At 40.2% G+C, this 12,097-nt stretch overlaps 3 protein-coding genes across 6 annotated transcripts in view; 1 reads left to right on the forward strand and 2 right to left on the reverse strand.

Annotated features, from left to right (window-relative positions):
- Positions 1 to 560: 560 nt before the first annotated feature.
- Positions 561 to 4,157, reverse strand: LOC109472310 (zinc finger protein 511-like). Of its 2 annotated transcripts, none has more exons than XM_019771996.1 (6): positions 4,012 to 4,157; positions 3,151 to 3,584; positions 2,363 to 2,487; positions 1,911 to 2,093; positions 1,369 to 1,534; positions 561 to 1,128 (listed from the first exon to the last, which is right to left on the reverse strand). In XM_019771996.1, the coding sequence occupies exons 2-6, from the start codon at positions 3,574 to 3,576 to the stop codon at positions 1,096 to 1,098; spliced, it is 933 nt and encodes a 310-aa protein (XP_019627555.1). In that variant the 5' UTR covers positions 3,577 to 3,584; positions 4,012 to 4,157; the 3' UTR covers positions 561 to 1,095. The 2 variants fall into 2 exon arrangements, with proteins under 2 accessions (XP_019627555.1, XP_019627554.1); XM_019771995.1 differs by having other exon boundaries at positions 3,151 to 3,627.
- A 128-nt stretch (positions 4,158 to 4,285) lies between these two features.
- LOC109472309 lies at positions 4,286 to 11,254 on the forward strand. 2 transcript variants are annotated; one of them, XM_019771994.1, is made up of 7 exons: positions 4,286 to 4,620; positions 6,107 to 6,328; positions 6,755 to 6,821; positions 7,235 to 7,448; positions 7,898 to 8,059; positions 9,477 to 9,703; positions 10,121 to 11,254. In XM_019771994.1, exons 1-7 carry the CDS (start codon positions 4,506 to 4,508, stop codon positions 10,200 to 10,202), a joined length of 1,089 nt encoding a protein of 362 aa, XP_019627553.1. In that variant the 5' UTR covers positions 4,286 to 4,505; the 3' UTR covers positions 10,203 to 11,254. The 2 variants fall into 2 exon arrangements, with proteins under 2 accessions (XP_019627553.1, XP_019627552.1); XM_019771993.1 differs by having other exon boundaries at positions 4,288 to 4,620; positions 6,752 to 6,821.
- A 490-nt stretch (positions 11,255 to 11,744) lies between these two features.
- The window catches only part of LOC109472336, a 2,844-nt gene continuing 2,491 nt past the window's right edge, over positions 11,745 to 12,097 (reverse strand). The window contains exon 2 of one of the 2 annotated variants that reach the window (XM_019772043.1): positions 11,745 to 11,805. The gene's annotated coding sequence lies outside the window, so the exon portion shown is untranslated. The remainder of the gene's footprint in view (positions 11,806 to 12,097) is intronic. The other variant, XM_019772041.1, reaches the window with a different exon arrangement.

Consider the following 12,097-nt stretch of genomic DNA (forward strand, 5'->3'; position numbering starts at 1 on the left):
TGTTTACTTAACCTCCTTGCTGTAAAAATGTTTCAACTTCTTGTCGGAAAACCTTTTTATTATTATACAATGTATATTGATGAGAAATATTACTACTATTTGGGGTCATTTTGCAAGTACATGATGTACATGTACATGTATAGTGTGGTGTGCATAGATTTCAGACTAAAAGAACAAGTAATCTCAAGACTTCACTATGTACTCGACAGACTAAAAAAGAAAACCTTAAGGTAACCCTCCAGCTAGAGGTCAACAGTTGAAACAACCATGCTTCAAGATGCTTCCATCAAACTCCAAATCTTTCAAATGTCTCTGATTGACAGCATTTTACCATAGATTTGATAGTGGCCTTCTCACTTTTTGATGTGTAGATTCTTGTAATCTTCCAACATAAACTGACATTTTACATACAACTGCCCAGTGTTTTGTGAGAAACTTCTATGTACTTTGGGAATGTGGCTAAAAACATTTTAGGAGCAAAAATTGCAAGATCTTTTAATTTCAGACATGTACTTCCCTGGCCCTTTGTGCTGAGCTATACAGAAATACAAATCAGTTTATAACATTTCAAGATCATTTATTGCATGCATTACAACTTGAGAGTGCTTATGAATTACTAGTACATGACATCATATACATGTACTTTATGCTTTTTGGTGTATCTCATTACCTGGATGTCTAACCTTCATAGGCAATATCATATACTTTACTAGTACTACATGTGTATATATACCAGGTCAAATGATATCCTTTCTAGTCATTGGCACATAACCAATGGCAATAAAGACCAGCCATACACATGTAACTACATTTGTACACATATTTTGATGTCGAAGCTTGCAACAGTTTATTTTGTCTTTTTGTCTTCAAGCTTTCTTTCCTACTCTGGAAATCTATAAAAAATAGATATGATACTACATGGCTTTGCCAATAAGTTATAAGTACTTTGAAAATTCATGAACTGTGTGGTCTTGTTGAATGAACATACATCACATCAGTCAAAACTGCATTCTTTTTGACAATCATTATTATATTTCAACTTTGTCAATATATAGGGCACTAGTATGATGATGGTTGATCCTTAGTGAGGCAGCCTTACTGCATCTCCTCCATTTCCATCACAGATTCCTGTAGAAACACATAGCAGCAGCTTGTTATTCTGATATCTACATATTACCTCTTATACATACATCATACAATAAGAGAAATTTACAAGCACAATTATCAAATTTGAGTAAAAATAAAGAAATGATCTACATAACTTTTGGCATGGAAAAAACTAAGGCCACTTGCTTTCAATCAAGCACACTAGTAATGGCATTTGATCAAAAATTAAAACAACAAAAAGAGAAAGAAATATTGATCTACCTGCTCCATCTCCTCTGCATGTCGTACAGCTTCTGGAGCAGGTGTTTCCTGAAGTTTCTGCTTCTCCTCCTTCTTCTTGCCTCCTTGTTTCTTTGGTGGCCTTTTGTGCTTTGTGTGCTCAAAGCCCCTTGGAGCTCCTCTGCCAAAACATATCTGCCTGGGCATTCTACAGCAAAGGAACATTGTGGAGATTTATGAAATATAAGTTATCAACAACAGTTATTATGACTGAGACTGAGAGTACTTGCATCCTAAGGCAGAAATGACACACTTTCACTTACAGACTGTAATGCTTAACTATTCACAGATTTAACACTACTTTCTTAGCTCTGTTCAAAACAACAGAATTTGTATGATAGAAACAGAAAGGCTCTGGAATGTGCATGCATTCGATGATTGAATTAAAGATACAGAATTCCCTTTCTGCATGCATTATGACATGTTGACATTTCTTTCATTTTTATCAGAAGCTGCTAATACATGTAGTGGAAATCTTTCTATCGCCAAAGCCCAAGGTTTCCAAGACATGTAGGTGTGCTCACCTGTACTGTCTGTGAGTAGCACCAGCTGGTTGTGTGTTTCCTGTGGTTACACCAGGTGCTGCATCCAGGGCAGCTGATGCTTCAACAGGTGCTCCTGTGTCCATGGCTAAACCTGTCTTGGTATCCTCAGACTTGGCAAGGGAAGGTGATTTCTTCGCACCTGCTTTATCATCATGGGCATTTCTGGATAAAAAAAGAACCTTTCTTTAACAAGCATAACAAACAAAGACTTAACAGTGATATAGACTTAAAAGAAATTGAAATAAGAAGCCAAGTAATTTTGCCAGACGTCAGCGGCTGTGTTGCCTCTGGATAGCTCACACAAGCCAGGAATGACAGTTTGAACTGTGAGTGGCGGCCCCAGAACAGGAAGAGTCATCTTTGTACCTGGCTGAAATCGGGTACTCTACTCTACTCAAGCTCTACTCTTCTTCACTCTACTCAACTCTTACCTGTCCTTTTTCCTTGGTTTGTCAAACTTGAAGTTGGAAGGATACTTGTGGACCTGCACCATGTGCCTTCTCCTGTCATGAGCATTGCGGAAGCTGTCAGGGCAGATTTCCAGCAGGCACTGGTACTGCAAGAAGAGAACTGTCAGCAATTAATACGTCTTGGTACTTAGTACCTCCTGCAGGATATTGCAACTGCTTGTTGTTTGTCTTGTATGTGAATAAAATATAAATGTATTTTTTTTTCAACCTTCATTTAACCTTGAAAATGTACAGTACATGTGTGCAGCAGTACAACTCTTCGGCCTAAGCCATTTTTCAAGAGGTCAAGGGGAGGTAGGTCAGGGGTCAATCAGTCGTAGAATCACAATTTAAATACATGTATATACAAAGTAACGGTATACACAAATTCAAACACTATCTCGGTTCGTAACTCATTATATCTCATCAGTATCAAGCATCCAAATTTCAGTTCACAAATTTAGTCATTCTAAGTGACTTGACACAGTCGGTTTTTAAAAGCTGCAACTGACGTGGCCGTTCTCAGATCAGTTCAGTTGACATGTATACCAGTAGCACGCCAATTTTGTACATTAAGTACAAGCTGCAGCAGACCAGATTGTGAGGTTTGATCCAGTAACATACAGGAACCCAGAACCCTTAGATTCTAAGTTAACAACCCTAACCACAAGACCACCTTGGCACTATGCTCACCCATTTAGATTTTCAACATTTGTCTAAAATAGAATATATCACGAGTCTCTACTTCCCCCAAAACCTTTGATCCTTACCATGTTTTGTCTCTCACTCATCAGTTCAAACAGAGAGTCGTGCCACTCCAGCAGGTGAATGTCCAGAAGGTAGGCCGATGGCAGCGACTTCTTGCACACCCCACACACGTTACGGTGCACTGTGTTGTAGTGGGTTTCGAACTCTGCAATGCTGTTGACGTACTTGCTGCACCCCAGAATCTGGCATTGAAACTCGTCACTGGTTGTTTGAATGATCTCCCCGACTTTTTCCGGAGGCATCTGTTTTACTACAATATTACAGACAACGTCGTCCTCGGGACTGGTGTTGTCACCGCTGGTGCAGATTCTCTTGGTTTCGGGCTGGAAGCTCCAGGAGAGGTCATCGTCCTCCATAACAAGACCGATCCGTCTCTTGCGAGGACGTGAGGTAGTCTCCATACTTTCTGCCATCCTCTCATTTGACATCAAAGGTCCTTTAATGGCGATTGCAAAAGATATTACGGGTGGCTACTGATCCTACAAAACAAAACAGAACATAACTGACTCAAGTTTTTGCTCCACCTTCAAATATACACAGTTTCAGTTTAGTTTATAACACTAACAGTTATATAACGTTAACTTATACACACAATTTGCATTATAGGAACTTTGTATTAAATTGTGTATACATACTCTCAATCTTGAGGTGTTTGTGCTACTTTTGTTCTCATGGTTTTCGCTGTAACCTCTCCTCTGTAAGACAATACGACACCACCAAACTTATTTTGTAGGCAGAGGAAGGCAGGCAAATAATTTTTGGATGAGGGAGGAGGGAGGGGGGCGGTTTCGAACAAGATTTGCGTGCAATATTTTACGACAACTATGGCATTCTGCTATAAGTACACGACAAAGTCTCCTTACCATACTTTTTACAAAGTGTTCATGTCCCCGTCCACCCTGATACCTCCATGAAAACCATCACGGAAGAAAAACCTGCGTCAAAATCTCTGGCGACTTTACAACTTTTTGAACTCTAGCCGCCATTTTGAAAGGGGTGCAGCCAGAGACAGCCAATCACAGACTGGCTATGTAAGAATCGACCAATCAACAATCGGTTTAAAGGTCAACAGCTGACCAATCACTGCACGAAGAACATTTCTCGCGCCAAGATTCGCAAACATTTTTTCGCGGTTTTTCCTCAGCGCTGCAGGGGTGACGCCCGGGGTCCCAGCTTATTTTTTTGTTTTCTCGATTTTTTCGCGTTAGAATCAATTTTTCTCCCACAAATTCCGTAGTTGATACCTTTCTAGTTCAACAGTTGTTGTATTATTGGAAAACTGTGTCCAAAAACACCCCCTTTCGTGAAAGACCAAAGTCCTGCTTGTAGCAACTTGCCTGGAAAAAAAATCTGCAAAATGGCGACAATAGCTGGGACCAGAACTGTGAGCCCGGTAGTCGGGAACAGACAACCGCTGGGCGAACTGGACGCGCCCGTTAGCGAGATGAGGCACCACTCACTGCAAAATATAGGTACGTTTTTATTTACTACAAATTATCTACCAGGAGACGTGGGTATATAAAAAGAATAAGCCAAGCCAAGTTGTCTGCTTGTTTGTTTGTGAAGCTCTTTTATCACAGGTTGCTACATTTTGGTCTAGACCTGTGTCCCGTCCCGTGTACATGTATTTGATGCTCAACTGAATATGTAAGGAAAGGCTTGCTAACCAACTTGCACATAGCACAGCTTTTTCAGTGTACTTTAACGTTACATGTATATAGCTATATAGCTTGCGTCTTTTTTCTCAGCTTACTTGTATCTGGTTGATTGATTGATATGCAAATTCTCCATGATTAAAAACCCGCGAAAGAGGGTTTCACCCTGTTGTGTTTTTTAATCCTCACCAGTGTGGGACCTATCACCTCCCAGCCCCCTGGCCGTGGTACCAATCTGTGTGCTTTCTTTTACCTTTGTCTTTTATGATGATAACTTACGTAAATGTCACATACCTTTAAATAGAAACTCAGTTAATTTGAATGCCAAGTAAACAACCTTGTTTTTTCTGAGATGTTGGAATGTTTTTTGTTTTTTTTACTTATACAACGAGGAGGACATAATTATGTAGTTTTAGACTTTTTGTTTTATGATTGTTGAGATGTAACTAATACATTTCTAAACCATAATGGCTTTTTTCTTGGATACAGTAAAGACTACTTCTGGCTTACTGTGCATTTAACCAAAGAGGAAACCTAACCCATGTTTGCACATGAGCTTTGCATAAATTAACCCAGGTTTTAATTGTATTCAAGTGCTAGTATTACTGTTATACTGTTTGGGAGAAGACAACACCTGGTGATCAGGTAACTGCAGTTTGAGATTGCAGAAACTCTATTGAAGAATCCATGGCCTGTGTCTGACCAAGGAAAGAATGTGTATTGCCAACGAAAAATAGCCGGAGGGTTTCAACTATATGGCTGTTAACCGGGCCAACTTAACCCTTGTCCTGCGGAACCCATATATATATATATGGGTTGCACATACAGTACCATCTATATAGCACCCTGCCTATGTACAATTTGGGGGTATTTCTTGCACAACGCATCATACCGCAGTGAAACGCAACGAATGCGGAAGTAACTACGCCACCGCAGGGCAAAAAAAAAGTCAAGGGTCTATGACCTGGTTAAGACATCAAATTATTTAAAAATATTGTGTAAAAATTGCCAGCAGGACAAGGGTTAATAGTTCCTCATACCTATCTTACATACAGGGTATGAGCCGATTTGGCCGACCCCCATCTTCTGACCTCTGCCTGGTTTTGCCTGGTTTTCTCGTGCAATGACTCAAATGGAAGTCACTTTAGACCATTGAGACTCCACCCCACTGATTGTTAGCTCGGGCCTCCCCACAATTCAGCCCTTTTTTTTTCTTGGCTGCAAAAGCAATAGCAATATTAACCTTCCCAGTGCTAAACTAGCTGTGAGAAGGTTAAACAATAAGTTGGTATTGTCTTTCCAGACAACAGTTGGGGCGACGGTTGGTACGATGGTGACACGGAGTCTGAGACGGAGGTGGAGGGATCCCCCAGGATGACCAGCTCCCCGCGGCTGCCTGTCACACTGGACAGGCCGGTCTGGGCGGGAGGGAGACCCAGGCCAGTCATGGACACCCTCAGGCACATCACCACCAAACTCAACAACACCGCCGTGACATCGCCAACCAGCAAACACAGGGCAAACGGTGGGTGACTCGATTTCTTGATCTGTAGTACAAACTAGTGCATTTACCTGAGGGCCTGCAAGGGGAGTAGTGATTACGAATTACGCAAAATTTTCACCGCCTATTACGAATTACGTTAAAGTCTCAGAGCTGATTACGACTTTACGATTTGCGGCTGATGTCCAATTACGAATTACGTTGATTTTTTCGGAGGCTGTCTACTAATTACGAAGTCTAAAACGGCCTGATTACGCCTTACGAAAAAGGGCTTGCAGGCCCTCTTACCTTTGTGGTGGTTTAATTTCATGTTAGGAAAGAAAAGGGGGTTTTCACTGACTTAGCATGAAAGTTCATCTGTGTCGGTACAAGTCATTATGAAGTAAAGACTAAACTTTATCTCCAACATTAGAATGAATTGGGACTTCGTTTTTTTCCTCCACACAGAAGAATCATCTCCAGAGTTCCACATGTTCTTTCAAACTCCAGACAGGAGCCAGGAGGACACAATAAGAAGGTGAGTATTTCACCTGATTGAATTGGATGTCATGCTGTAGATTATGCTCATGTTCAAATAGTGAAATGCTTGAAATACTTTTTTCTGAATACCTACACTGGTGCAAGTAACATTGTAAATTACCTGCACCAGTAAGAAGCATAACTAACATGCAACAGATCTTTCAGGGTAGTTAAAACTGTCAAACACAAGTCCTGTCTCTGGGACCCATGGGAGATCATCTATTTACTACTTATAAGCATATGATTAGTGTAACTTGATACAGGTACAGTACCCTACTTAGTGACTGGGTATTTTGGATGTGTTTCTAATCAAGTTTTGCAGTATAGTGCCAGTACTGTGTATTGGTACACAGCTCCACTTACAACATATCACGTATGTAACTAGAGTCATTATAACTTTTTTTCTGACAGAAAACGACTCCAAATGACCCCTCTGGACATCATGACAACTGACGGTGATCAGGAGAACAATAATAGACTAGGTCCCCAGCCACCAAAGCGAACCCGGGTGCAAAGAGTGCCCCAGCCAGCCCACCTGTCAGCCAGGCTAACAGCCCTCAGTAAGGCCCAACTGGTGGAGCTGCTCAGTACAGTCATCTATGAGAGACACCCACAGCTGGAACAGGTAACAGGATGGACATGCATGGCAATTCAATAGCTGCAAGACTTTAGCTGCAAGATTTACTTCTGTCGAGATCTTTGCTATGTGATAAAGAAACATGCATTGTGCCATCTACTGTAATCACTTTATGTTCGCAGTAGCAAAAGTTCTGGATCTGAGAAAAATGGTCATGTTGTGGAACTATACCTGTGCGGTGGTGGCGGGTGCAGCAAAAAGAAAGTCGTTCATGGTAATGATAAGTTTGCAGTATATAAGTAACTGCAAAAACCTTAAATACAAAAGTGCCCCGAAAAATTTACAGTATGTTTGCCAAAAATGTGTACTTTATGTGCAAATACGTGTACTTATTGTTCATTTATTTACACATAAAAAAATTAAAAAGTAATGTAGTAATAAATGTAGTCCAATTTGGTCAATTTCTCAACTCCACATATCCTGTCTTTTGCCCGCAGGAGGTTCAATCGATGTTTCCTGAACCAGACCTATCGAGCCATGAAGACCACCTGAGTTCGCTGGTCCGTGCTGTGTACAAGTCCTTCCCTCGCAGCAGACTGGGGACGGCCAGGGACGTACACATCTACAGGAAAGTCTCCAGACACCTGGATCACTTCAGGGTGAGTAATGTTTTTGATTTTTCAATGGAGGGAAAAAAAAACTTGAATCACTTATGGGTGTCTTAAGCCCCTGTCACACATTCAGACCCATCACCCCTGACCACCAACCAGTCAAGGGTTAGCCAAAGTTCTGACCAGATTTAGGCCATGCCCACCTTTCTATATGAATCAAGTCAAATTTGGGTTAAATTCGAGCCGAACACTAGCCAACCTTGCCAAATACAAGCTAACCAAGGCATCCAACTTACTCCTCTAACCATTGTTGGGGGAGTTAAGCTGTGTTCGTGAGGCCATATTCGTGAGGCTATGTGTAATTGTTCCATGAAATGAAAGGAAATTTCAGTTGGTACAATCATTGCAGTGCAGATTACAGTACTGCATATTAAAGTGTCTTTACTTTTACTTTCCTGAACAATTCTTTCATCTATCTTAACGATAGCAATTATCTGGGGGTGTTAATTTCTTCTGGCTAAAATGCTGTTGCAAAAGAAGTTGAAATCTTGTGCCTTTTTTTTCTGGAAAGGAAGATGTGGGCTTTCTTCAGTGACCAAGCTGTTCAAAGAGCATTTAGATCACAGAAATGTTTTCTTAGACGGTTCATCAATGCAGAACAACCCAATAATAGATAGTAACTTGAAATGAATACACCTTCAGAAACTTTCTCTCTGAAGAACTGTTGTTGGCATGGTAACTGACATGTTTTGAATGACTGTTGCCATTTTGGTACATTACTAGCACACCAGGACCATCTTTATTGGTGAAACTGATAGAGCTACCCTTGTGAAATGATAACATGAATGATTGAACCATGCCCTACTTGAAAGATTCATATACATCAAAGTGAATTGTCTGCATTTGTTGGCAATGTTTTTCAAGATATTGCTTGTAGGGACTCTCCCTGTAAAGTAGTTTTTGTGATGTCGATAAACTGCTTTTCTGTCTTCAGATGTATCATTCAGAAGTAATTTAGATGTACAAAATCTCCATGGTAACAACTCTGTTGTGATTGATGTGAACTCGAGAAAAATTGACAAGAAATGGTGGCAAAGTGGGTAGGGTTGTTCACTCCGAATCCCAAGCTTCTGGGTTCGAATGGCTGGCAGGCCTCACTGTTGAGCCTATGGGAAAGGTACTTTATACCTTTTCCCCCACTTAACTCAGGTGAAAATGAGTATAGGTCCTTACCAGTGCCAGTGGTTCAAACCTTACTCTCTGATCGACCTCAGCTTGAAAAGGTGACTATGGCTGAAAATGCACTGATAAGTGATATACAGTATAAAAGACTGAAATGATGGTCAAGAAAAAATGAGACACTCGATGTACGAAGCTGACTTTCCACTGCATGTAACTTACTGGTCTGATGTTAGGGTAAAGGCTAAAAAGGCTATCTATAAAGGCTATCTCCTTTTCCCTGCAGAGAGAGTGCCTGAACCAGGGCAAGGCGTTGCAGTTTTCCCAGGAGTGGGGTGCGTGTATAGACTACACCCTGAGAGCGTGGCGCTGTGTGTCTGACCTGCCCACCTTCGACTGCCCCTCCCACAACGCTGCCAAGCAGCAGTGCTACAGCGGTCTGGCCAAACAGTGTAAGAAGGCCCTGAGTCAAAGCTACCTGGAGAAGGAGAGATACAACCAGTTCAGGCCAAGGTATGTTGTCAACACGTCATATATGATTGGGTGATTTTCTAGGCAGATTTCAGAAATAGAAAGTGTATGTGCAATTTTCAACCTGCCTAGTAATTATGAATTATTCCAAGCATACATCAGAAAGCATCATTCCTTACAAGTACATAAATCTGACAAACCAACTCTATTATGAAGGGTAGACTGTCGTTCCTTTTTTCTTTTGATAGCTGTATAATGCAGTGTGCTATGTACAAATCTGAGTAAAATTTGCCAAATTGAGGACATTCTCTGTGAACACCAAAGCATTGAGTTTAAGACCTGTATCACTCCAGTGTCAACTGACCTAATAGTAATACCTTTAATTTGATGAATGAGAAATGAATGGCTATTCTCTCTGTGAAGACCGTACCATTGATGGTAAGTTCTCTGTCCTCCCAGGTTTGTGAAGGCGTGTCAGCTGAGCCCGCAGATGGAACCCTGCCTCAGACTGCTGGATGACATCATCAGGGACTTACCTTGATACACACTGCTTCACCCAGCTCCAGTCAACTTGCCATTCCAGTTTCATCAGTCAAACTTTCACCCTCTTCCAGTTCATCAAGAAATAAATTTGGATTTCATGATTTCCAGTTGCGATTAACTGAGAAGGACTTCGAATCTGGAAGAGGCCCAGGAATTTCCTATCTTGGAAGTGTTTCAGCAACCTTTTTCCAAGATCAGCAAATTATAAAATTCAGTAAAGAATGTAAAACTCGCTACTACAGTGACAGAGAACGCTGTTGTATAGTGTCACTACACATTCAAGTATTGTATTGACAAAGTAGCCAAAAGTTAGAGTTTTAGTTGATTCAGTGTGTGACAGCAAACGGTTGCATTAAAGCACATGATGCCACATGGACATACCATGTAATGGTAGACTTATAGGTCCTGTTCTGGTTTATAGGAAACAATGTTAGTATGGTAGCCCTGCAGTAGAATATGAAATGTCACATGATTTGGGCATGCTATGAACAAAAAGGACCAAAACTTTGTGCATTAAGAAGCACAGCCTATCATTATAAACATATCAGATTTGTTTGAAATCCTACAACTTTGAATTATGTTTTTCACAACAGAAAATCTATCTAAAATTTATATGATGTAGTTTTCAATATTGATAAAAAGCAGCCCAAAAAATAGTTGAATTAGCACACAAACATTTCTTGTTCCATGAATTTGTTGGGCTCCATGCCAGTACCTATTTTAGATGGATTTTATGTGATTATTTGCAATTTTGGATGAATTTTAGACTGATTAGAACTGATATTGTTCTATTTTTGTCTGATATGAAGGCAACGTGGATTGTACTTCTGACATTCCCGCACAGAATAATGTGATTGATTGAGTGAAGACATTTATTGAATGATTTCTTTCTTGAGAAGTAGAATGTATGTGTTAGGGCATTGTTGTCCTGCATGTTTGTTAGTTTGAACATGTGTCAAACATAGGAAAATTGAATAAATAGTACAGATGAAACTCAACAGTTTTTTAAAAGTGATTGCTGCAAATTGCATTAAAAGTCAATGGACAACATTTTTGTTGTGGCATTTGTATATTGTCTGACTTTCGAGGTACGAAATGCAAGTTCCACACATGGTACAATGTTATTCCAGAGTTCGTGTCAGTTGTTGGATCATGGTTACAGTTCAAAGATGAAGACAAGTATTAGGCAAACGTTCAAAATTACAGTTTCTGAATAAAATAGAGCAATGCAGTTGAGAACTACACTAATTACAAAGAGTGGGTATCATGAAATACACTCTGACAAATTTTCTGTCAAAAATCATTCTACATCGCCAAAAAGTAGTTACTCAAGCAACTGGATATAATTTTGAAAACGTCAGACATTTCAGCTAGTATCCACTAGCTTTCGTCAGTGACTGAGATACCAGAGAGGAAATGCAGGTTTATAAGCACAACCTATTGATTGATATGAGGTGAAGACAAATTTTTGGAAGTCGAAAAAGGAACAACAGTCAGAGAAGTCAAGACAAGATGATGCAAATTAGTCTGACGTTTTCAAAATTATATCCAGTTGCTTGAGTAACTACTTTTTGGCGTATCGTATTACCTGGATGTCTAACCTTCATCGACGTATCATTCTACATCATTCTCCAGTTTTCAGATAATTAAGTGCGTAATTCTGGAATATCCACACGATTTCACACTTAGATGAATTTGACTTACGCTTTTTTCGGTAGTCACATACGTTGCATTATTTTCAGTTTTTCCATCAAATTCACTTAAATCTCGCAATGAGCTATATTTGTACGCCTTTTAGTTGAAGTGACAGGCCTACGTTGCTTACAGATTTCTAACCGTTCTATAAACAAATCATCGCGTCTCAAGAACGCGCGGGGACAAAAATTTCAGTTG

Source organism: Branchiostoma belcheri, unplaced genomic scaffold (assembly GCF_001625305.1).
Source record: "Branchiostoma belcheri isolate BF01 breed outbred unplaced genomic scaffold, Haploidv18h27 scaffold27, whole genome shotgun sequence".
NCBI classification, from domain to species: domain Eukaryota; kingdom Metazoa; phylum Chordata; class Leptocardii; order Amphioxiformes; family Branchiostomatidae; genus Branchiostoma; species Branchiostoma belcheri.